Source organism: Artemia franciscana, unplaced genomic scaffold (genome assembly GCF_032884065.1).
Source record: "Artemia franciscana unplaced genomic scaffold, ASM3288406v1 PGA_scaffold_23, whole genome shotgun sequence".
In the NCBI taxonomy this organism is placed as follows: Eukaryota; Metazoa; Arthropoda; class Branchiopoda; order Anostraca; family Artemiidae; genus Artemia; species Artemia franciscana.
Window position 1 is genome coordinate 382,211 of NW_027062649.1, and position 27,286 is coordinate 409,496.

The following is a 27,286-nucleotide window of genomic DNA, read 5'->3' on the forward strand; positions in this document are numbered from 1 at the left end:
AACTGCCGTATCATCAGCAAAATGTGTGTTGAGACACGGGAATGTAAAAGCGCGGTGAAAATCATTTATATAAATTAAAAAAGCAGAGGACCTAGGACAGAGCCCTGAGGTACCCCAACCTTCGAAGACTGAGGTACAGGTGAAGAGAGGAAATTACCTCCATCTAATCGTTGCTTTCTCTTATCAAGATAAGATTTAACTAGATCCAACGCCGGTCCACGCACACCACAATTATCCAATTTACGAAAAAGAATACAATGAGATATTGTATCGAATGCTTTTTTAAAATCTAAACATATTGTTGCTGGAATTTCACCTCTATCTAAGCATTCATGAATATATTGGATGAGAGCAACTATAGCATGTTCAGTATTGTGTCCAGACCGGAGACCAAACTGGGAATTTGTGAAGAAATTAGACGATTTAAAAAAGTCATAAAACCTCTTATAAATTGCCTTCTCAAATATTTTAGAAAATGCTGACAAAATAGAAATAGGGCGGTAATTTGATGGATTTTCAGGAGAATCACCTTTGTGAAGCGGAACTATCCGCGCTTCTTTAAAAGAAGATGGGAAAACTCCAGTTTTAAATGAAAGATTAATTATATGCTGTAATGGTAATATTATTGGAGACAATATTTCTTTAACAATTTTAGAACTAGACCCGTCAATTTCCGCTGATTTTTTTTCACCTTTTGCTTTAGTTTAACTTGCACTTTAATAAACATGACAGCTTTTTCAAATATATGCTTATTTTTATCTCAATACTTTGAGAATATAGGCAATTTGCTCAGTAAGTTTTTTTGCTGTACAAAAAATAAGGATTTGTGAGTTTTAAATCTTGGATATAACAACCTTTTATCAGTAGCCGTAAGGTGGACGTTGATATTACTTATGAAAATTTGACCCCCCATTGAAAAAAATAAGGTTTTTGTAAGGATTTGAAATTCAAGGGATTTAAAGTAATTTTAGGAATTTGACTCGAGTAGCTATTTCGAAAACAAATGAGGCAAAGTTTTTGAACCCATTACCTCTATGAAATCCCAAGGTTTCGCAAATTCTCCCATAACGTATGCTTACTATTGGTTCCCACGTAATTCAACGACATTCAGCTGTTGTATACCATTCAATTAAGCCTCATTTAATCCAAACTCGTGCAATTCAACTCCCAGTAATTCAGCCAATTGAACTGAAACCTTATGCAATAAAACCTATTCAATGCAAGCCCATGCAACTCAACCTCCTTTTTACTAAACCTTCATTCAAATTAACCCCGATTAATATATTACTTATAGATTTTGTGAGGAGAGGATATTTTGTAGAGGAGGCATAAAACAAAGCCCCGAGCGTCAAATACACGACTGTGATTTTGCTGACGATATAGTTCTCGTGGCTCACTGCCAAGAAGACATTCAACATAATCAGAATGAACTAGCAGCGAAAGCTGCCTCTATGGGCCTGAAGATTAATGTTGAACAAACGAAAAGTATGTCCAACGCAGTTGTGACGACCATTGCCGCTGGGATTCGGTACGAAGGCACTGATATAGAAGAGGTCAGAAAATTCCAGTACCTTGGTAGTACAATTACCCAAGATGGGAATTGTCATTGAGAAGTCTTGCTACGTATAGCGTATACAGGTGGAGCTTTTTTCAGCTGAAGAATATTTGGAGATGTAGATACTACTCTCAGAAGTTGAAATTGCGATTGTTTAGGAGTAATGTACTCTCTGTACTTTTATATGGATGCGATTTCTTGGGCCTTTCAAAGAATTCTGAGAATAGACAACTTGGCTGCGAGAATAATTGCTTGCGTAGAATCCTTGCGGTACATTGAACCGTTAGAGTAACGAATGCCCAGATAAGGGCTGAAACCCAGCAGCCACTGGTGACCAACGAGATCAGAATGAGAAGATGGAAGTATGGGGCATATGACCCGCCTAGGGGAAAGACACCACCAACACGATTTATGGTGTTGGACCCCACCCGGCATTCGAAGGAGTGGAAGACAACGTGAAAGAGAAAGAGGTGACGATTCTCCTAGCAACTCTGAACGAACTTTGATCTTTGGCACAAGATCGGTCAAGTGGGAGGTCAACCGTCACTACCCTATGCACCCCCAGGTGTAGGAAGATCTAAGTAAGTAAGTAAATTAACCCCAAAGCAAAATTTTTAGCTCACAGTTATAAACTTCATACTATATAACGATACAAAAAAGTTATCGGCTCCTGTTTTCGTCGATAGATCCGTTTCTGAAAGTTTGTTTCAATTTGCAAAAGTTAACAAAACGGGTAAGTTTCTCAACTTCTCTATCAATTCGTTCACTGACCGATAATTATTCAGTTTGCCACCCAACACTTTTTCTGAATATAATAATTATTCCCATTATCATTGCATCCCAGCACCTGTTTGACCGACAAGCTTGCTACTTGTCCCTACAAAAAAAAGTCCCAGTAACCGTAATGTCGATAAGAGGTCCTATGTGCCAGTAATGGCCCTAAAGACTCTTTATCATTTTATATGTTATAAATCCCAACCCCTGTTCCCTAATGTCTGAATATAGCCAAAACCATAGACAAAACTCTATGATTTTGTTTGATTATATTATTTTGATTATGTTAAATTATAGAACATCAGGGAAACCCGTTTGATTTGGCAGAGCATGATTTCTGGTCAAATGAAATTTCAGATACACTTTTCATTGTTTAAGATATGTGTTAGAAGTTCGACATTTTTCTCAGCTTGTTCTTAATGGACTGATAACTTCATTAAAGTAGCCATTGATGTTGAATCCTTACGTACATAATCCGGACATCATTGTTATATTTGAAACTAAGCCCATAGTTATCGAAAAAAAAACCAGCTAAAAAATTAATGCTAAAAATATGCAACGAACTGAAATTTAGGAGTATTGTCTGTAATACATTTTTAATTTAGCAGTGATTTGTTGTCTCGAAATTTTTATTTTGGAATTCCGAAAAGAAACATCAGAAATCTGCAACAAAGTTGAAGACCCAAATCAAATTGTCGTCTTTAAGGAAGCAACGTGTTGTGGAAAGACGTTTGAAAACGAGCTTTATTGGACACACTACAGCTGGAGATTCAAAGACTCAAAATACCTGCCAAAATAACAGATTATGGTTCGTCCCTTTCGAAACTGATTACAGCGATTAGTGATTGACGGATTGTTGAAAATTGAGGTAAATTGGGAAAATAGGACAACCCAATGCTGGGATATGTAGAGCTCACCTCATGGGCAATGCTTTTAGAAAGGATCTTGGTAAATTTGGCGAAACTTGTCCAGATCTAACAATAATATTTAACTATCTTTACTTAAAAAATCCTGACGAAAAAATCCTGATGACTCTAGGAAAATACGAAAGAAAACTAGTGTTCCCGCATTGAATTTTTTCTTAAACACATAATACAAGCTATACAAATACGAAAAAAATAACAAAAATTATCAAATACAATTTATGCTTGAAACCTTTTAAAATAGGATAAATGATCTCAAACGCATCATAAATTTCTTGTTTAGTTCTGGCACCGGTGAAGACAACTTTTCCACTCGCAAAAATTAGAAGGACAACCCGGGGCTTGCCCATTCTATATATTAATCCTGGGAAAATCTCAGGTTCATATCTGCTAAATCGTCCATGAACTAAGGCTAAGGCTTTTACACGTATTGAAAACTTGGCATTACCGGAGCCAATCATGTTTTGAATCTTGAAATTCAAGATTTTAGTAGTGAAGCCCAGCTTTTCTACAATTCTGGCATATTTTCTTGTAGCCAATCGAGAGTGTTCCTCTGACTTAGCTCCAGTGCAGACCATTTTTCCACTACTGAACATCAATGCTGTAGTTTTAGGCTCTTTTATCTTCATAATAACTGCTGCAAACTTTTTTTTTATCATATTCTGTGTTTCGTGCTAGACTACAAATATTTTTTAAATCCAATTTACACCCACGATTTATAGTAGATACAACGTTCCGGAGAACCGGAGTAACAGGGTCAGCTACAAGGCGGGTGTATGTAGAATTACAGGTACGGATGTAGCAGGGCCATTTATGCTCATTGATTTCTCAAGCTGTCTTGGTACTGCGGGAGATATCATATGTTTATTCTTAATGTCTGATATATTAGTAAGCTGCAGGTGTGGCAAGTTAATTTATGACTTAGGAATCATGTTCATGCTTGTATTGCAGTAATCATGAACTGCTGGAGGTATCGTATGATTGTTCTGAATTAGAGATATGTCGGCATGCTGCAAATGTGGCAGTTTAAATTAAAACTTAGTAAAGTTCTTACTTTTCAACTTTTATCCACTAATGCTTTTTCAACTAATTTATATTGCATGGGGATTCGTAAGTTATATATATAGCAAATATGACGCCATTTTTTATAGGGGAGTAACGTAATTTTGTTGTGCGTTGATGGCTCATGCAATTTTTATAAACTAAATGACGTCACACAGACGGTACTGCCATAATATGTCTAAAAGAAAAGACAATTTATAAGAATCGTGATTTACTCTGAATCGAAATAAAGTGTTTTTGAATTTTTTAATTATCTCTATTATGTTCCATATTGGACCAAGACAAATTTTTGTAATTAATTTAGGTGTTTGTGATATAATTTCAAAGATACATGTACACTTGCCACCTCTTTTTGGTAAAGTTCATCTCGCACTTCACTGAAAACAGCGCATATTTTAAAAAGTTTATTTAAAGAATGAAAACCCTCAGGCTGGCTTTTGCGTGTCTATCTCCACCATCGTTTATTTGATCTGTTGTTAAGTATGATTTTTCTTTTAAATTTTGGTCTGTTACTACTCCGTCTTTATGTTATTTTTGCATCTTTGGGTTCTAAAGATATGAGCATTGGAATTTCTTCTTAAAAATTTAAAATTTTGATAGAAACGAAAAGTAGACATAGCAAAACAATAAATCAATTTCTTTTTACAGCCATTCCAATGATTGTGTTCCTGTTCTGGGTTCCAAATGACCTTTCATGGACATTACTGCCATTTCCTTATTCCCTCTTGCCATGGCTCCACATTTCTGCAACCATTAGTTCCTGGATTGGCTCATCTATCTACCATTTATTCATGTGCCACATTTCTGGAATAGTGACATACCGAAAACTGTTGCAAGTTGATATGATGGGAATCTGGGTCACCCAAACCTTTGGTAATTTTCAAATATTACATAGGTTTAGATTAAAATATTTAACCTAAAAGTTAAGAATTGGTACACAAAAGATGGGTCATGGAATTGGTAGCTAACAAAAAAAAAACTACATTCATCTTTCGATGTGAATTTACACAAAAAAGTCAAAAAGAAAAACTTTAGATTTACAAGATTAGAATTTGAACATGTAAGAGAAAATTTAGAAATTGTCACATAAAAATTGTAATTAGAAAAAACAACAACAAGTATTAAAGGTCCCATAAGAAAAGTATGTACCAATATTGGTGGATCGAGGGGGGCAGGGTGGAAATCATTCCCAAGGTTATTTATTTTGCCCTCTTATCTTGTTTTTTTCGTTTTTACTCTTTTTTTAGAATAAATGTTTCAATTTGCTCAATTATTGGCACTTTGTCACATTGGGCCGCCAAAGATTTTGCTCATTGATGCCCTTGACACATTGAGCCACCCCCAAGATTTTACTCTAGATCCACCCCTGTGTGACAAGATCCCTCCTCTGAAAGAAATACTATCAAACAGTTCGTGGTAACGAACTGTAGTAAGGAGCGACCCGGTTCAATAGAAACCAAAACTCTAAAAAATGGAATTTTGATACCAATAGCTACATCAAAAGAATCGCATTTTAATGCTGATTTTAAATATATAAGTTTCATCAAGTTTAGTCTTACGCACCAATAGTTACGAGCCTGAGAAAATTTGTGTTATTTTAGAAAATAGGAGGAAACACCCCCTAAAAGTCATAGAATCTTAACGAAAATTACACCATCAGATTCAGCGTGTCAGAGAACACTAGTGTAGAAGTTTCAAGCTCCTATCTACAAAAATGTGGAATTTTGCATTTTTTGCCAGAAGGCAGATAACGGATGCGTGTTTATTTGTTTGTTTGTTTTTTTTCTTTTTTCTTTTTTCTTTTTCCCAGGGGTGATCGTATCGACCCAGTTGTCCTAGAATGTTGCGAGAGGGCTCATTCTAACGGAAATGAAAAGTTCTAGTGCCCTTTTTAAGTGACCAAAAAAATTGGAGGGCACCTAGGCCCCCTCCCACGCTAATTATTTTTCCAAAGTCAACGGATCAAAATTCTGAGATAGCCATTTTATTCAACGTAGTCGAAAAAACTTATAACTATGTCTTTGGGGACGACTTACTCCTCCACAGTCCCCGTGGGAGGGGCTACAAGTTACAAACTTTGACCAGTGCTTACATATAGTAATGGTTATTGGGAAGTGTACAGGTGTTTTCAGGAGGATTTTTTGGTTGGGGCGAGGGGTTGAAAAGAGGGGGATATACTAGGGGAACTTTCCATCGAGGAATTTTTCATGGGGGAAGAAAATTTCCATGAAGGGAGCGCAGGAGTTACTAGCATTATTTAAAAAAAAAACAATGAAAAAATAAATATGAAAAAGTTTTTTTCAGCTGGAAGTAAGGAGCAGCATTAAAACTTAAAACGAGCAGAAATTATTACCCATATGAGGGGCTCACCTCCTCCTAATACCTCGCTCATTACGCTAAAGTATTTTTAGTAATGTCAACTATTTATTCTACGGCTTTTGTGATTCAGGGGTTATTCTTAATGAATTGGGCCAAAATTTAAGATTTAGTGTAAAGAGAGAGGTACTGACGAGGGGGCAAACCCTCTCATATGTGTAATAAAAACGTGAGAATAAAAAATTCTTCACGTAAGCTAGTTTATAAGTTACGTATATCTTTTACTAATAAAAAAATTCGTAAAAAATTAAAAGTTCTAGTTGCCTTTTTTATTAACCAAAAAATTGGAGGGCAATTAGGCCTCCTCACCCGCTCTTTTTTCTCAGAATCATTCGATCAAAATTATGAGAAAGCCATTTGGCCAAAAAAATAAAAATCAAAAAAATATGCAAATTTCGTTTTAATTATTTCTCTGCGGAGAGCCAAAATCAAAACATGCATTGATTCAAAAACGTTCAGAAATTAAATAAAAAAAAACAAGTTTTTTCAACTGAAAGTAAGGAGCGACATTAAAACTTAAAACGAACAGAAATTACTTCGTATATGAAAAGGGCTGCTTCCTCATCAATGCCCCGCTCTTTACGCTAAAGTTTTTTATTGTTTTAAAAAGAAGAGTTGAGAGAAAGAGTCAAACTATAGCGTAATGAGGAAGCAGCCCCTTTCATATACGAAGTAATTTCTTATATTTTATAATTTCCACAATGCTGTTAATCTCAGAATGATTCAAGTTGTCATTTATCCTAAATTGATATAAATAACCAAATCAATTTATTTTGATTACGCATAAAGAATCGTAAAAAGATACACAATTCAAATTCATTTTAATGAGAAAGTCCCCCCCCCCAGTGGGATTATCCCTGACAATTCCCAAACGCGGAAAAACTTCCACACATTAAAACAACAATATTATTTTTTATTAAACTTTTATTATTAAACTTTATTATTAAACTTTTCGCATGCTAACCAATTATCTGTGCAGCTTAGGCACCAATCTACTAACTATCTGCCTTCGACTGGGAATGCAATCTCTGTTTGGGGGTAAATCACCGACACTTCCCGTGTCTTTCCCCGACATTTCTCCAGGCTCCCATTTGGAGTTGGGTCGAATCTTGGCTGAGCCTAAAAAGTCTCACCGCTGACCCCTATTCCAAATTAAAAAACCGGAGGCACCCAGAATCAAACCCCCGTGTTAACAGACAAAGGATTTCAAGCATACAGCTATTTTAAAAGAAATAGCCAATCCATTTCAAAAGAAATAGAAGTCGTAAAAAGTTCTCCAAGACACTAATTTATTAGTTTCTTAATCATTCCCACGTTCCTCGCAACCTTTGACGCTACATTCCGCACATGATCTAAAACAAACCTAAAATTTCGTTCATTATTACACAGAGATGTTTCATAGATGGTTCTTCCGTTGTATATTATCTTCGTAGATAACTTCGAAGACCACACTGCCTTTCCATGACGAAAGTAAAACAGTTCAAAATAGAGATGAAACCTTTTTATTGACAGTGGATAGATATAAAATTATTTAACTAGATATTTCGAACATATATACAGTGTTCATCATCAGCAGTAAAACTAAAAGACATGAATAAAACCAAACAAAATTTATACCTAATAAACTAATTACATATAGTTTATTGCTCTTGTTTTTTTTTTTAATGCAACTGCAGAAGCCAATCTCTTTGACCTTTTCGGTTGCTAATTAGTTTATTAGGTATTAATTTTGTTTGGTTTTATTCATGTCTTTTAGTTTTACTGCTGATGATGAGCACTGTATATGTGTTCGAAATATCCAGTTAAATTTTATATCTGTTCACTGTCAATAAAAAGGTTTCATCCCTATTTTGAACTGTTTTACTTTTTATATTATCTTCCAATCATAATTTGCATCGTAGGTAATTTCGAAGACCACGCTGCCTATCCATAACGATTAATGACAGTTCGAATAGGGATAAATACTTTTATTAAATTATTTATACTTTTATTTTAAATAGTTTATATACTTTTATTAATTTCGAAGACCACGCTGCCTATTCATGACGATTAATGACAGTTCGAATAGGGATAAATACTTTTATTAAATTATTTATACTTTAAGAATAGGGACAAAAAGAATTTGTCCCTATTTGAACTGTTATTTAAGAATAGGGACAAAAAGAATTTGTCCCTATTTGAACTGTTATTTATTAATAATTTGCTTATATAAGCAGCTCTGATTGATTCACAATGATGGTATCTAGCTAAAGGCATTGTGAACGTGTTCTTATCCAATTTGGTATTAATTACTTATAATTTTTCCCGTATTTTTCAGGGGCCCTTACAACTCTATCTGCATTCACCCACTGTCTTTCAAATTCATTAAGGTACTCATTATTTGTTTTGTATTGCGTAACGTGCGTGTGGGGATTTTACAAGGTAAGACTGCTGAAACATTTTTTGTAAAATAACTATTTTAGTAAAAAGTAACTATGACTATTCATATGAACTAGAGAAAAATCTTTGCCTTTTTCCTGTTTCAAATATCTAACCTCATATATGCAGGAAGCTTATTTTTTTAAGGAAATTACAATTAATTTTTAAACAAAATCACCAGGGGGAACCATCTGTAAGTTCGGATCATTTTAGCAGCAGTTCGTCAGAAAAAACGCTTCCTTCTGTTATAGTATTAGCTATTTCAGTACAGAGATGAATTATTTTGATGTATCAATTGTTTATCAATGTTCTGTTTTTAGATTTCGGTTACTGTTGAGCCAGGTCGCTCCTTACTTACAGTTCTTTATCACGAAATGTATGAAAGCAGTGTTTCTTACTTTTAATTCTACCAGAAGTATGGCACCCGTTGACCATTGATCTAAGAAAAGCTTTATTGCTAACCAGGGTCATTACTAGCCAAAATGTTTGGAGGGAGAAGGGTTTTACAGACCGGCTGTTTATTTTTACTACTACTACTAATAATAACTCACTGCAGCACCAAGCCGCCTGAGGCCAACAAAGCTACGTACGCTCATCCTCCAACCTAATCTATTCAAGGCCTCCCTCTTTACACCCTCCCAGGAAGTTCCCATTCCTTCAAATCTTTATTTATGACATCCTCCCAACCCAGACAAGGACGACCTTCTTTCCGTGTAGTCCCAGACGGTTGGTCAAAAAGGACAATCTTCGGCAATCTGTCATCCTTCACCCACAGAACATGGCCGAGCCATCTCAACCTTTCTTTCATTATAGCCCTAGAAAGCGGGATTGAACCACATTTTTCGTACAACCTACTGTTTAAAATACGGTCAGTCAGCCGGGTACCCAGAACAATCCGTAGGCAATTTCTCTGGAAAATATCTAGTAAATTTTCATCTGCTTTTCGGAGCGCCCATGCTTTAAAGCCATATTTGACCACTGTCATCACCGTAGCTTTCAATATTCTAATCTTGGTTTGCAGACTCATCTTTCTATTCTTCCAAACTATTTTTACAATGAAAAAACACCCTGAGCCTTAGCTATTCTACTTTTAGCATCTTCACTGCTCCCACCGTCTTTACTAATGATACTACCAAGCTAAGTGAAGCTGTCAACCTGATCAATCTTTTCGTTACCCAACGTCACCTTTTCATCTTCACTTATTCCTAGACTTAGTCTTCTTAACATTAATTTTCAAGCCTATTTTAGCACCCTGAACTCGTACTAAAAATTTATTCATTTTGCTCACACTTTCATCTAATATGCTTAAATCATCAGCATAATCTAAGTCCAGGAGCGTTCTTCCACCCCATTTGATTCCATGGTCTCCAATTGCCTTTTCTGTGCTCCTTAAGACGAAGTCAATTAAAATGATCCATATAAAGGGGGATAGAACACAACCTTGCTTAACTCCTGATTTAATACAAAACCAGTTGCTAACCTCATTTCCTACCTTAACCGCAGCAGTATTATTCTCGTACATAGCACAAATCACTTTAATGTATTTTTCTAGTATACCATATAAGGATAAGACCTTTGCTAACGTTCTTCTATCAACAGAATCGAAAGCTTGCTCATAATCGATAAAACTGAGGACCAAAGGTGCTTGACAACGAAGGGACTTCTCAATTATTAACCTAAGAGTGAAAACCTAGTCGACACATCCTCTACCTTTTCTAAAACCGAACTGTTCTTCCCTTATAGCTTTGTCCACAGCATCATACCTCGATAATTACGACACTCGCTCTTGTCACCTTTTTTATACAGTGGGTTTAATTAAGGTTTTCCTGAAATCATTAGGTATTTCCCCTTTTCAAAAATCATGTTCACAATCTTCAGTAGCTTATTCCTAACCTCAGAGCCACCATATTTAAGAAACTCATTTATCACACTATCAGCACCCGGAGCCTTATTATTTTTTATTCCTTTTAGTACTGTCACTAATTCTTCCTCACCAAACAAATCTTCCTTCACATCCAAGGTATCACAAACTTTTTCATTTTCATCTATATCTTTTCCTGCAACTGTATCTTGGTCTAGCACATTCTCAAAATGTTCCACCCATCTTTCTTTAACTTTTCCTTTATCACTAATTGTTGCCCCATTTCTATCTTTAACTGGGACTAGTCCGGATTGACTACTCCCTTTCAATTTATTAACATGCCAGTATAATATTATTTTACTATTATGCCGTCTAGCTGTATCTTCCAGATCCTCAGCAATTTCATCCATGGCCTCCACTTCAAATATCCTTAGTTCATTTTTTAATGCTTTCTCCACTTTCTTTACATACCTTTTGTTTCCATACGACCTATCACTCAGATAATTCTTGTACAAACCCCTTCTACTCTCTATTAAACTTAAAGCTTTTTCACTAATATTCCTAGTTGCAGTCTTAGTACTCTTCCCTAAGACACCATCAGCAACTTCACAAATTGTTTTTCTAAAATTATTCCACCCTTCTTCCACATTGTCAAATTTTAAACTCTCAAGTTTAGTATTCAACTACCGACTATTTTTTGTAACTAATTTGCAATAATTAGCATAATGTCCGTTTCGAATACAATACGTAAAATCAATGCATGAGTAAGTAAAACCGCCGTAATTACCAACTGAGATTCTGATTTCACTACATATCATGTCACTATTTTTATGCTCTTTATTTAACCAAATGCAATTGTGGCACCATATGTAAACTCACGGCAGGAGTCGGTAAAACTGCTCTAGACGACATGTCAGTATTTTCGTCGTCTTTATTTAACCAAACAAAAATTTTCTTTGGTTAATCATAATAAATCATGACGCTTCGCTTCACAATTTTACTGACTTAATTTTTTTTTTACCGAATTACCAATATCATTGGAGGGATCCCACACTTCCCCCCATACGTGACTGCCCTGCTGCTTACTTAAAACCAAAGCAGTTTTTAATTTAAATTACCTCAAGTGTCACACATAAATATAAGACCTTATCTAGGATTTTGCTTGGGGAGGGGGGAGGGGTACAAAAAACTTTACACACGCATCATAATCTTTCTTTATGTGCATTTTTATTACGTTTTATGAGTCGGAAAAAATTTTCTGTCACGTAAAAACGTAAGACACCCCTTGAATATGACCTATTTCGAAAGCTTTTTCAATATGATGGTTCAAATTTAGCTGACGGTAATGATGGCTTAAACTCAGATTCTAATTTTTGTTTTCTTGGAAGATTTGTATGGTAATACTTTTTACAAAAACTGCACACAATTAAGCTAAATCCTCGCTAGGAGGGAAGAGGGAAATCACCATCGTTAAATTTGTTTTGGCTCCTGCTTTAAAATTGTCAAGTATTTCTTAAGGAAAATCTCTTTTTTTTTTCTTTATTTTGAAAAATACCTAAAGCTAATGATATTACACATGTAACTTTTTTGCAACACTTCAGAAAAAAATTTCATTTCTAAAACTATTGAAATTACCAGTAATTACTAATTTTGAATTTTTTCAACCTTCTCTAGAATTGATGTTCACTTTATTTTTTTTAATGAATTTTCTGACAAAAGGGCTTTAAAGTTTTTCTGTTTGTCTGTATAGTTTTCAGTTTGATTTCCTTTTTATTTATTATTTCAAGTCCTTCTGTACAATTAGCTACCTTTATTACACGCTTCTAGAACACAGTACTTCCAGTTGTTTCCATAATAAAATCATTCTATGAAGAGAACCAGTGAAAAGTGAGAAATATTTCCCTTGGGGCTCTTATCCACATGTAAAATTTAATTTAAAAAAGATTTAGTTAATGCGTACGATTAATTTAAAAATTCATATTTAAGTCATTAAGGATACATGCTTACAAGTGAGGTCTAAAAACATTTGAAAGTATACTGGAAGGGATTCTTAGCTCTGAGTTTTTCTGTATTAATAAAAAAAAATACTCTTTTTGATAGACGTAACACTTGGAAAATTCTTTGCGTTTTGAAATAAAGGTGACGCTTCAGTTAGATAACATTTTTTCGCAATGTAAATATACTAAGAATAATACTTTAGCACAGTACTATTTAGTATCGTATAGATTTTATTATAGTATAATGCCATACCGAAATCAGAAACGATAATGATACATAAATCATGAAGAATTTACTTCCTGCCGATTCTGAATATTTAAAATTGTTAAGTCTAAACCTACCTATTAAAATCACTACCAAGAGGGAATCGACATAATTCTAAAGAGATAGTATATAGTACCTTAGTATAGTACTATTTAGTATGGTATAGACTTTAGTATAGTACTATACCATAGCGATATCAGAAACGCTAAGTGTTTTATTTACCTAATATTTTACAAGACATTCTGCCTAGAAATGTTATGGTTTTCTATATTACCAAAAGCGGTAAATATATTAAACATAATGCACCAAATGAGCACAATCATGTTTGAAGTATTTTGATATTCATTCTTTAAATAAATTTTTAAAAATATGCACTATTTTCAGTGAGTTGCAAGATGAACTTTACCAAAAAGAGGTGGCAAGGTTAAAGCACGTCAGCCCCTTATATAGAAAGATATTTCTATCATTTTAACATTAACTTTTACTGTTGCACGAAATACTTTTTTGTCTATTAATTCACAGCTATCGATCGTATCTAATTGTATGCTTTCAGTGCCGCCTTTTCTTCTCTCTTTTTCTCTTTCTTTTTATTCTCTCTCTCTCCCTCTTTCTACCTTTTTCTTAATTAAACAAGTATTCTAGACCAAAGCTTTTACAAAACAATGAAAGATTGTACAGATTTGTAACCATCGCAACTCGTAATTTTTGTTGTAACTCATGTTTAGTCCGTGAAATATTTCTTGAAATTCATGCTCTCGAATAGGTTTGGTTTTTACCTTCTGAGTTTAAAGTCTCGAATCGCGATTTCAAATTTTCGATTATCATGGACTAGACTTCGTTTAAAGACTCCTAGACTTCCGGTTAAATGTGATGCTGCAATTATGATCAATTACTCAAAGTTAAGTTCATTATTTAGAATGGTATATGTATCAGTTTAGAAGTTCCTAAGAGGACTTGATGATTTAAAAGCTTCATATAACGTAATTGATAATTTAGGCAGTAAGTGCGAAAAGTGTGTGGCAACGGCGCTTGAGCTTCACATCGTCTGTCATCTTTCAATGGTCCATATTACTTCTCAGGCTATATATGCCTTACATCGGACCAGTCGAGTCCATACGAAGCTATTGTAAGAAGGTTGGAATTAACAATTGTGTTCTTTCCTGCATGTTTTTATAGTGACAATAGTGAGAAAACCGACCATTTTTTGTTCTTTTAAAGTACAACGATTTGAAGTATGGGCGAGCGTTTTCTTTTTTTTTTATTTCTAAGTCATTCAAGCAATCAGATTTGTATCCTTCCAAAGAGTAATCCCCCAAAAATCAGGATCAGGGGTTATCCAAAAACATTTTCCGAGGAAGAGGTTGTTAAAATATTTTTGAAGTGAAAAATTATTCACTTATTGTATTTTTCGATTTTACGTGGGAAGGACTGATTCTCCTCTTCCCTTCTTCCCTAAGGGTAGGATTAATCAGGAGGAGACTGAAGTTTTAATAACATGCGCAAGTTAAATTCGTCCTTACCTTATGAGGACTTAGGAGGACTTCAGATCCTCCTGTGCCTCCGGAGGCACCCAGGGTATCAACGAAGAGACACCAGTTGTCCCTCAAATGGGCAGCTGTCATACCATCTTCCCAGTGGCGTTGTATGGACGCATTCGTGTTGAAAAGGTCCTTTTGGTATGTTCAGCAAAACACAGTAGTGTGTTCTTTGGTCTTCCCCTTCGCCGCATTCCCGTTGGTTGCTATTGGAGAATAGACTTTGGTGTTTGACCGTCTTGCCTTCGTACAACCTTCATTTCATCCGTATATTCCTCAATGAACAAGACTTGTACCCTTGTGCACTTTTGTTTTCGTTTCTGAAATCTTTACCGTGGCTCGGTCAGAGCCAACCCAGCTCCAAATGAGTACCTGAAGAAATCTGGGGAAGGTAAACAGGAAGGATTTGTGAAAGAATTTGCGCCCCTGTGTCTCTTCGTTTTCTTTAACTTACTTAATGAATATTAGTGAAACTCTTGAAAAATAAGAATAGAAAAAGTGTTTTAATAGACAATATGAATATTTTTTAGGGTTCATCCAGTACATGACATCAAAAGCAATGATCTATGAATTTGTAATACATGCCATATGCTATTTTTTCTTGAATTACCAAAGAGAAAAGTCAGCCTTCTCCTCTCCTAAATCATATCAGTTTCACACCTCTCTGAGTCCCTGTATTTCATGCAATTCTGTAATGCAACAGTATTTTTATTGAGTTTTTAATTTACAGCCCACCTCCACCCTCCTCTCTAAAAATCAGGTTCGTTTCGGAACTAAGATAACTTTTTTTTTCGCTTATACTGGGTAGTGATCCCCAAAAAATACTTCTTTTTTGGGATATTACTGGAAATGATAAAAACTTTTTTTTTTCTGTTTTGTCAATTCATACTGGAGCAATTCATAAACCTGGACTTCCATCTCATACGGCTATTCCACTACATACCGGTGCCCCCCTGCCCCCCCCCCCCAAAAAAATGTAATCACTAGTATTAGTCCAAAAAACAGAAAACGAAAAAAAGAAAAATCGCTTATTCCAAAACACTTTCTTAATTACAATCTATCTATTTTGCGGTGGTAACAGGTGATAAAGAAACAAAAGAGTCTCTTTGGTGGTTTTCTCAGTATTGATTTTTTTCAATTTATTCACTTATATTAAAGCGTCAGTTGAATGGAATTGGATATAAAATGAGACTCTCAACGATACTTTAATGGATTCATCAACTTAGATGGTAAAATAGTTTACTTAGTTTTGTCAAAATTTGTCGTAATTTTGCCAAAACTTCCCATTACTGTTATGTTCACAGAAAAGTGACTTATGATTGTTGCCGTTGCTTAGGAAAGAAAACTAAACAACAATATATATGGCTGTTACCACTGAAAAAATAAAAATAAAAAACTTAAAAAATACGGAGAAACTGCCTACTTGCCAAGTAAATTACGTGCTAAAGCAAACAAGAATACTCAGCCCAATCAATTTGTTTAGCAAAACAAATAAAAATGCTTAACTTGACAACTAAATTATCAAGACAAACAAATGTTTCTTATATGTAAATATTTGTGTCATTGAACGTTCAGATGTAAATTAGTATATTTTAGCTGCCCTTTTACAGGCTAATAAATTATTCTATATCCACTGTATATTTTAATTCACTTCATTATTTAATTTAAAAAAAATTGGTTCAATTTTTTGGAAAGTTTTGAGTCTACAAATTAAATTTAGGCTTTGTTTTAGGCTGATTTTTCCATTGAACTGACGTTGAATGCTTGTAAGTGGCACGTTTTTATATACATTTGAACTTATTTATAACATAGGGCTTATGTGCCGTTGGTTCAAGCCCTATTGCTCGACGGCTGTGCTTCGTTCTTCCTATTTGCATCAGGATTTGCCTTATGTATCTGAGAACTTACCGTATCGGAGGAGGTCACCCTGATGCATTGCTGCATGTTTATTTACAGGTTCGAAAATAATATTTTATGACGAATTTTTAGTTCAAGTTATTAAGTCAGTTATCTTGTACCTAAAATGTCTTATCATTAGCCAGTCATTATATCTTATTATTTTCGGTCGGACTTAGGAAGATACAAATAGATAAATGGTACTGATAGATTTTTTTTATATCTGTTTTTGCAAGTAGCTAGAGCGTATGCTCCAAGTCAATCAATGGACTTATATTAAATGGACTAAATGGTGAAAATGGTGAAAATAAATGGTGAAATAAATGGTGAAATAATGGTGAAAATAAATAAATGGACTTATATTACTCTTTTTCTATATTTTATTAATTATTCTTTATACAACTGTATGATTATTGCATAAAGAACAACTATGCTACTTCGTCATCAGCTAGAACATTGGCTCCAAAACATTTTAACTCATCACACTCTTCTTAAGACAAATATTGTCTGCTCTCCCCCCATAAACTAAATAGATTATGCAGTAGAATTTATAAATTTGATTATTTGTACTTTTTCTTAGTATATTTGAGATGATTAAGGGACACCATGATATTGTTGGAGGATCTAAAATAGTTATTAAGAAATGAAATAAAAATGAATTTGATAAAATTGGGATGAAAGTAGGGAGGGTTGGGGTCTTTCATTTGAGGGGTTAAACCTCTAACATTGCAGGGACATTCCGAATGTAATTTTTCTAGAATTATCTTTTCCTTCATCAGCCGATTGAAGCATAGTCCCAAGCCTGCAAGCCCACACTTTGAGAGCCTCTGGTCTAGCACATTTGTTTTTGTGTGGTAGACTGAAGAGCCACCAGGCCAACTAAAACGGCCACAGTTTAACACAAGATGCGTAAAAAAGGTTTTCTTACCAGGAAATTCATTAATAAACGCACACCATGTATGTTTTCCACACAAGTGTAAACAAATTTCATTAATTTTTAATTTTTGCCTGAATTCCAGGCTGGTCTCTGTTAAATTCCGTATTTGCTAGGATTCTTTATGCTTGGATTTTTGTAATTATCTTTTTTCTTCATTACACTGTGATTGGTTTTGTACTTTTTTTTCTTTTTCCTATTTTACTCTGAGTTCTTTGTCTTTCTATTTTAGCTGCAAGATTTATAATGCATTTCTTATTTCTAATCTTGGTTCCTTACTGAATGCTTAAAGGAAGTGTTTGTCTTCTTTCTTTAAATGAATAAGAAAAAGTAAAAAACAAATGGAGAAAAGTAAATTGGTTGAAGACAAAAAACCAAGAGAAGCAAAAGTAAAGCCTTAGGTAACGGGTAAATTGATCAAGTGGATAAATTCACTTACCTGGGTAGCATAATTAATAAGGATGATGGAAACAGCGACGATACAAAATTACAATAATCAAGAGGTTGGGTATACAACCCAACCCAAAATTACATACAATGTAATTTAAAAAAAAAATAGAAATATAAGCCTACAAACTAGGACTAGAACATTGGAAGGCACGGCAGTGATAGTGAGCATTTATGGCTCTTAAATGTGGGTGCTGCGAAAGGCTGAAGTACATTTGTTAAATGTTTACCAGAGAAATGGTCTAAGATAAGTATTGCGTGCTTGTTTGACTCACCGTATAACAAACAGGTAAAAGATGGCAGGTTGCCAAAAATTGGGCTTTTTGGTAATCTATTCAGGGTCAAACAAAAAGCACGTCATCCCAAACGGAGTGCGAAAGGGTCTTGAAAAACTATTCCAAGGAAATGGGGACTTAAAGGGAGGAGGTAGAGAGTGAAGCTTTGAAAAAATTGGGTTTGCTCACGCCGTGGTGTTTGCTTCAGACGGCTCGGTGCTCCAGCAGTTTGTTAGTAGTAAAGTCACATTATAAGGCTAAATTTAAAGCAAGTAGAATTGATAGGTTGGAAACCCAACTCTTATTTGTGATAATTTTTGTTTACAATGTATTTGATTTAACTATTTATTTTAATTTGTGCCAGGGCATAAAACAAGGCATTTGAAGTGGGCAGACTGCCCTCTGATCTGATTTAGAAAGAGTCTGTAACATTCATTTTCCAAATAAATTAGCCCCTTTCAAGTTTCTTTGATTATCTGTACTGTACAAGGGGGTCAGAAAAAATATGGGAGAGACACCTCTCTCTTTACTAGGTTACGATGCTGCATTGACTCTGATTTCTGGCCTAAAATCACGTTTTAATTGTATTTTTTTTTTTCAAATTTGCATTATCTGTTTCCTCTTGGGCCTTTCTAAATAAGTCTTCAGTTGCAAACTGCCTCTTTCAAACAGGCCGTGGTAATGAACTGTAAGTAAAGAGCGATGCTGCTCAATAGTAACTGAAACTCTAAAAGAAACAGTCTCGATAACAATGGATGCATCAAAAGAGTCGAATTTCGATGCTTATTCAAAATATATACAATTAATCAAGTTTAATGTTACCCATCAAAAGTTACGAGCCTGAGAAAAATTTGCCTAATTTTTGAAAAAGGAGGGGAGCACCCTTAAAACATCAATTGACCTAAATGAAAATAACACAATTAGATTCAAGATATCGGAGAATTGTATTGTAGAGGTTTCAAGCTTCTCTATACACTAATGTGGAAGTTTGAATTTTTTGCCAGAAGCAAGATCACAAATGCTTGTTTTGTTGTTATTCTTTTTCCCCAGGGGTGATTGTATCGAGCCAGTGACCCTAGAAGATTTAGAGAGGGCCCCTTTGATTGGAAATCAAAACTTCTAGTGCCCATCTTAAGTATCAAAAATAGTGGAGGGCAGCTGACCCCCTCCCCTGCCTCTTTTTTCTAAAAATCATCCGATTTTGGGCGGGTATTACATAAGAGGATCTTTCCAAGGAGGAATTTTTGAGGGGGAAGAGAATTTTTTTTGTAGGTGGAAATGGATTTCCCGGCATTATTTAAGAAACGATCAGAAATTAAATAATTTTTTTTTAACTAAATGTAAGGAGCAATGTTCAAACTTAAAACAAACAGAAATCATTGCGTAAATGATGGGGGGGGTCTGTCTTCCTCTCAATCCCTCGCTCTTTACGCTAACTTTTTCCTTTAAAAAATAAATTATTATTCTAATTATTCTGATTGTGTTTCAGGAGTAATCCTTAAATAATTGGAACAAAATGTCAAACTTTAGCGTAAAGAGTAAGAAACTGAGGAGAGGGAGACCCCCTTATATGCGTAATAACTTCTGTTTATTTTAAGCTTTAATGTTGGTTATTACTTTCAGTTTGCAAAACTTGTTTTTCATTTATCTAATAAATATAAAAGTCAGAAGGAAATAGAAGGGTGAGAAAGGAAGGAGAGAGAAAGAGAACGAGAGAGCGAAGAGACCAAAGACAATGATTGAGCAATTAAGGTAAAATATCAATTAAAAAAAGGAGGCTGCATCTCTAAATACTTTTTTTTTACAGAGAATTAAAGAGGTTTTAAGTCAAAAGAATGCTTCCTTAGTGTATCTTACTTAATTACTGCTACCACTATGTCCCAAAGCCTTTGACAACTACTTATTCACGGTAGAGAGAGGGAACTTGTCTCTCTTAGGTAACATTTACAAGAAAAAGAAATTACAAGATTTTAATAAAACTAGCCTAATTCATGAACTTCATTAAAAGTTTTCTCTTTATAAGAAGCTTGCTTCAGAGATGATCAAAACAGCATACGGCAGCTGAATGACTGGCATAAAAAGAACAAGATAAAAGTAGGGCAAATTCACACCCAGCTAAAAATAGAAATAAATGAGGATCTCTGCTCAGTTGCCGTCAGTACAGAAAAATGGAACATAGACTGGAGAAACGAAAACAAAATAAAATAAAAAACGAAATGAAACAAAATCAATCACCTTCAAACTGCGAAAGAAGACTAATTAAAATCAAAGCAACTGAGATTGGAAAGAAAACCGTCATTTGAGAATTTATTTTATATAAGGCCTATTCACCATTGCCGTCACACCTAAAGGGCGTATCTGTCACTTTCCCATTTTTAAGATAATTGCAGAAAAACTGCCTGCTAAGCTCTTTTTGATGGGACGATCTATCGGATAATTTAGGTTTAATCACACTTAATCCTTTTAACATATAGAAATTACTACCATAAATATCAATACACCTAATACGAACAGAAATTAAAATGATTAATGTCACCTAAAATAAATGTAAAAACACTACTGAAGATGGTTCTCTGATTCCTAAAATGAACATAAATGAACATAATCAAGTAAAATTTGAAACGAACAATAATTATCAAAAATAAAAGTAGGACAACTGACCCCAAAGGCTTCTAAAAGCCAGAAAGTCATCTAAGTGGCAATTATGGTATGTGTTAATTTCTCTCAAGTTTAAAAGCTTCAGAATTTTCATTACATTGCTGAATCATTGACCCATGTGGGTCTTTACCAACGATGTGATTGGCATAAAAATTTTAGATTATCGGCTGAAATCTTGAATAAAGGGAAAAAAGCTTTTAACGATGGCAAGAGTGGATATAAATTTATTTGAGAGGGGGTGGGGCTTTAAAAGTTGTTTCCAGATAGTATAGTGTTCAAAAAGGGTTTTTTTTCAGAAAAGAGTCCTGTTTTTCCAAAGGCTTCAAAACTCTGCATCTTTTGCTTAATTTTTTCTTGCAAACGTGAGAGCGTTGAAGCCTTCTGCCCTCCTCTCTCAGTGAGCTTGAGCTAATAGCGTTTTAACAAATATGATGAATTAATAGAAAAAAGCTCTTGAAACTACTGTTTCTAGAGAATTCAAAGATTTTACTGAAAATCTGAAACAATGAGGATATTTTAAAGGGGATAAAAAGGTTTCACGCTTTATCCTTTGAATTCATTTTTGTGGATATTCATTTTTAATATGCTTTGAATAGTTTTTATTATGCTAGATTTTCTCCTATTGTCATCCGTAGTCAGTGTGGTTTTAGAACTTATCCACGGCCTGTATGAAACCAATCAAAATTTTTGAAAGCCAATAGTCCAAGGGAAAAAGGTTTAGCACCCGCTTAGATATATCGTTGGATGTATTATTTTTTTTTCTTTTTTAGGACATAATTGCTTTGGTTGGTGGCGCCATTGGAGCACTCCGTATACCTGAAAAATGGTTTCCAGGGAAATTAGACTACTGGTTCAATTCTCATCATATAATGCACGTCCTAGTCGTTATAGCTGTGATACATATGCATTATGCTGCCAAATTAGACCTCGAATGGCTTTCCAAAGCCCAGTGCAAATAAATTAGGTTTATAATGTTAGTTTTAGGTTTTGCTTGTTTTTATTTTTGAAAATCCGGTGAAGATGCTGTAGCTCAATCATTTAAGAGTTTGAAATTATTTGATTAGACATATTAGAAATAAAAATAAATGAATTAGTACAATTCGGTATTCGTTTTATCTGCACTTTATTTTATTTCCCAGTGTATTCACGCCTGAACTTCGTCACTATTCATTACCAGGGCCGGATTTAAAGCTTTGAAGCTTCTAAGCCCAAGCGGTTTCGCCGCTCCGTTTGTGCGAAATATTCGGGGAAATCCCCAGAACTTCTGAGATAGTGGAAGTACTGAACAGAACGCATTTGATAAGCCAAAACTAATGAGAGAGACTAAAGAGATGGGTGATACCGAACTCTCATATGCCATTCTTGGGAGAAATCTGATAGTTCATAAATGGTCACAGAATTTCTGTTTTGTTTCAAAATCACTTTTGTGGGAATAGGCAGTGTGGTGGCGGAGTGCCCCTGGCACTTCGACTATATGTCACATCAGTCTAGTTTTTTTTTTAAATATCACTTTGAGTTCTGTTCAGTGTATCCACTATCCCAAGGTTTTCGGATATTTCCCCGAAAACCTCGCAAAATTGGAGTGGATAAACACCTGGGCCAAGAAGTGTCAAAGCTGGGAATCCGGCCTGCCTCCGATGTACTGAGTATGATGTTGGGATTTTCATTAAGTTTGCTGAAATTTTTTGATTTGTTATCGAATTATTTCTTTAGAATTTCGGCTACTATTGGGAGAGTCACTCCTTACTTACAGTTCATTACCACGAACTGTTTGACTCTCACCAAAGTTCTTAGGTAGGTGATCAGGGCATAATGATCTTTGATTTTTTGAATAAAAATGACCTAAGAAGTAAAATTAGAGTCCTCAAGTTTTTTAGTAAGTTAATTTAAGTCAAAATATTAAAAGTCTTACCAGATTATTTAGTCTCAAAACTAACCTAGATCATTAGCAAACAATATTTGAAAGCATATTAGTATTAATATAGGCTTGTCAAACCACGTTCTCCAGCAACACCATCAGTCAGTCATATTCTTTGAAGCAGAGATTAATTGAGGTTTAATGTTGTCTTCACGGAATGACAACTATTTTTATTGAAACCGTATCTTCGTTATGGCTTTTTTAAGCAAAGTCGGCTGAGTAGAAACAGCTTTTTGTTTATCAAAAAACAGACTTCTGAAAACAGCCACTTTAAATGCGTCAGATTTGCTGTTTTGGGCTTTATAACGAGCCAATGGGTCTACCTGAAAAAGTAAAAAGCACGGGTGACATTACCTGAAAAAGACATGATGAACATTCAGCCTAACCTTCAGTTTTCTGATCTCCTCTGGAGGTAACGTGTTTATATCAAGTAGAACATCTTTAGAGATAGTCAGGTGGTTCTTGATAAGACGGTGAAATATAAAAACTGTTAATGTGAAAAATAACAATAAAAGTCTGAATAATTTGGCTTCATATTCGGAAGCCTATATCAACGAAAAAAAAAAACTGGCTTAAACAAAACATATAAAGAAAAACATGATCTCTTTACCAACCTAGATTTTGTTTGAATGTGATTTTTTTTTCTTTTGTTTTTTATTGTATAGAATAAAAAGCACGGGTGACATTACCTGAAAAAGACATGATGAACATTCAGCCTAACCTTCAGTTTTCTGATCTCCTCTGGAGGTAACGTGTTTATATCAAGTAGAACATTTTTATAGAGATAGTCAGGTGGTTCTTGATAAGACGGTGAAATATAAAAACTGTTAATGTGAAAAATAACAATAAAAGTCTGAATAATTTGGCTTCATATTCGGAAGCCTATATCAACGAAAAAAAAACTGGCTTAAACAAAACATATAAAGAAAAACATGATCTCTTTACCAACCTAGATTTTGTTTGAATGTGATTTTTTTTTCTTTTGTTTTTTATTGTATAGAATTTATTGCCTTTTCCTTAATATGTTTTGTACAAACAAGCATTTTTTCCTGTTGATAAAGGCTTCCTGGCCGTGAAGCCGAAATATACGGACGTTTATCGTTATATTTCTGTTATTTTTTTCACTGTTCTGTGAAGACATTTTACCCGCTATTAATATATTTTCGTCTTAATTGTAAATGAAAAGACAATGTGGTCTAAGGAATTAAATCTGTCCTCCTTGGGCAAACTATGCAAGTAAATAGGAGGAATTACAGAACAGGCTCTCCATCGGAAACCACTCCCCCCCTCATAGAAATTCTAGCCATTGGCCCCAAAATTGGTTACAGGTCTAAGGGGTGGTGCTGAAAGCTTACCCCAGTCAACTCCCTCCTCCGTGGCCTTATATATACTGGAGCCGTACACATTGGTGTCACCAGGAATTTGCCTAGGGAGGAATTCGTTAAAAAAACAAGTATTAATAATGATAATAATTGGTCCAGTAACTAGCCTCTGGGTAGAGGGGGATGAAACATGATGCATTAAAAAAGTGAAATATAAAAAAATAAATGGCAAGTCTATTGTCAATTTATGTCTAAACAATGTATTCTTTTATGACGATTTGAGAAGTTTGAACCAAAATACATATTGAAAATACATAGGAATATGGAAGCAAATGAAGGCAGTGTCGCAATATTCACTTGAAACATAATCTTCTTGGATTGGCTCGTAACTTTTAATGGGTAACATGAAACTTAATGAACTATATATAATTTCAATCAGCATCAAAAGTCGATTCTTCTGATGTGTCTGTTTTTATCAAGACTGTTTCTTAGATTTTCGGTTACTATTGAGCCGCGTCACTCCTTAGTTACCACGAACTGTCTTATACCAGGAAAGTGCATAATGAAAGAAATGTTCAATTGGTTAGGCCAAGTCTTATATTTGCGGGATGATAGATTTCAAAAGATTTCAGTTTTCGGCCGTCTGTCTTGGGCCTAACGAAAGTCAGATCATATCCAAAAGTGGTGGTGAAAAGAGCATAAACAATGATTTAAAGCAAATTGAAACTTCATGGAAGCAGGGCGGTAATTTTCTATGGGCTGTGGGGCAACTACACCTCCCAGACCTCGTTTCACTCCCCCCTTCTGACCCCAGTTTGACCCCGTCCCCAGCTGAAAATTATTTTCTTCCAAAATATTGTCAAAACTAAGATAAACCTGCATAATTCAAACAGAAACAGATTAGTTTTTTAGTACATATTTACCATTATAGTAGCCTACTATAGGTTACCTTTGTATAGTAGTATAAAGTACCTTTTATATTACTTTTAAAGTACTAACCTTTATGATACGAAACGGCTTATTTTTTATTTTTTACAGTCATTTTCACTTGATTTGGGAAAATTGGCACCAACTTTGTTCCCTCCCCCCGGATTTTAATGAAATTACGCCCCTGAATGGAAGGGAGTAAAGTAAAAAAGCTTGAATATATTGGTGTGGCGGAGTAGCTTTTACAGCTGTTTTGGCCTCGGGCTGCTGTAGTAGTTCTTCAAATTATTAAGGATTAACGAATTTTCACCTCACTTCAATTTAAGCTGTTAGAATCGTACAGCTGCCAAACATAGATGTAACTAAAACACAGTTAATCACTCACAGCAAAGGCAATGCCGGTCCATACAATGCCAAACTAACCTATGCTGCTCTCATATGTTACGTGGCCAACGGCCTTCAATTGGGAATTATCCCAAACAAACTGAACTGCAACAGGCTATACTATAAAAGGGTGTTCACACCAAGAATGGCAATCAGTGTCAAAGTAAACTTTGTCCTTTAGAAGCGGAAGGCTTTGGTCATTCACCATGGGTCTCAGCACCAGTTGCATAGTACTTTACCGTTTTTTTTTTAAACCGTTCAAGCTACCTGTACTAGTCAATAAAAAAAACTATCAGTTGCTCAGCTTCTGATTCAAGCTTCACTTTTCATATGTGGTTGATCTCTGAATGGTCACTGTTGCTCAACAGTACAATTAATACACCAATACCAAAAGGATTGCTTGTTTGCTAGCGTCTTCTTAACCTTGGTGAGGTTCCTACAATAGCTGTCTCTACTCTTAGAACCGGTATGCCAAATTTACCTCTAACGCTCTTTTTGGAACGTGCCCAATGGCTCTCTAGTAGGCAAATGCTGCACAGCAAACCATGCTGCACAGTTAAAAAAACATGATGTTAAATAGTTCATCTGGAGCGGATGGTAACACTTCTATCACTGACTTTAAAATTTTATTTTGCGGTACCTATCCCCATTCATGAGGTTCACTCGCACTTCTTCATAAGACACATACAAGATATCTCTGAAATATTTTTAAATATAGTCTACTAACTAAAAAATAATACTAATTATTCATTTTAACGATATAATGACCTATATAAAGATTTATTGACTAAAATTTACAGCTGAACTATCATTACAGAAAGTATGGCTGAGCGCTCAAGACTCTTTACCCTCCGCCCCAAAATCGGCAGAATGCATGAAAATTTGCCCCAAATCTTATACTACTACCTTATGCAAGTCGTGGACGACTTGTTTTCCGCTTAGCCCTTAACGACTGGCCAAAAAGGAAAATCCTCGGCAATATGTCCTCCTTCCACTGCAGAACGTGCCCAAGCCATTTCAAACTTTCTCTCATTATAATCTTATGATAGGCGTTAACATCCTTTGATATATAGAAACCTAGCTAATTGCAAATATTTATTTTGTTTGCCCTTCTATCTTGAAACGATGTGGAATTTTTTTTTAGCGACTTTAAGGATAACTTCTAGGACAATCAAATGAATGTATATATGAGTTTTCAGCTTAAAATATCCTATTGTATGCCATTTTTTGACTTAACTGATTGGACTACAAGTAATGTATGAAAAAAGAAGAAAAGGAAATCTAATAAATGAATAATAAAATTAAACAGCCATTAAAACTATGGTCATATTAGCCAGTGGATAGAAAAAGAAGGAAATAATGACAAAAACAAATTTTTCGGCAAGGACCTCTGCTATGTCGTCTTCAGTTTTTTTGTATTCAGTGTTTTATTTACTCTGTTCAAGCTAATTTTAAAATCGAATAGAATAGAAATCGAAAATTAAAATCGAATAATTGTGGGCATCAAGCCATGGCTAGTTATAGAAAAAGCCAAGACAGATAGTCCGATTGAGTGGCAAATTTGGTATTAACCCCCATATTAGTAGGATTCCATAAAAATGATGTTAGTTCATTTGTTAATAGATAAGTCTGTCTATTATCTGCCCATTGGTTAGCTTTTCTTCTTTTTGGCACTGAAGACGGCTTGGCGGAGGTCATTCTCAAAAGATCTGCTTTTGTTATTTTCGCTTATTTTCTGTTTATTGACTGATACTATCCT

General features: G+C 34.8%; 1 protein-coding gene and 1 pseudogene across 1 annotated transcript in view; one reads left to right on the top strand and one right to left on the bottom strand.

Annotated features, from left to right (window-relative positions):
• LOC136041485 (progestin and adipoQ receptor family member 4-like) overlaps positions 1 to 22,075 on the top strand; it is a 28,644-nt gene extending 6,569 nt beyond the window's left edge. The window contains exons 2-6 of the mRNA XM_065726182.1: positions 4,963 to 5,187; positions 9,008 to 9,111; positions 14,228 to 14,365; positions 16,579 to 16,722; positions 21,747 to 22,075. Coding sequence (XP_065582254.1) covers positions 4,963 to 5,187; positions 9,008 to 9,111; positions 14,228 to 14,365; positions 16,579 to 16,722; positions 21,747 to 21,935 — 800 coding nt within the window. The 3' untranslated portion in view covers positions 21,936 to 22,075. The remainder of the gene's footprint in view (positions 1 to 4,962; positions 5,188 to 9,007; positions 9,112 to 14,227; positions 14,366 to 16,578; positions 16,723 to 21,746) is intronic.
• On the bottom strand, positions 3,310 to 4,391 carry LOC136041486 (TATA-box-binding protein-like; annotated as a pseudogene).
• Positions 22,076 to 27,286: the final 5,211 nt, after the last annotated feature.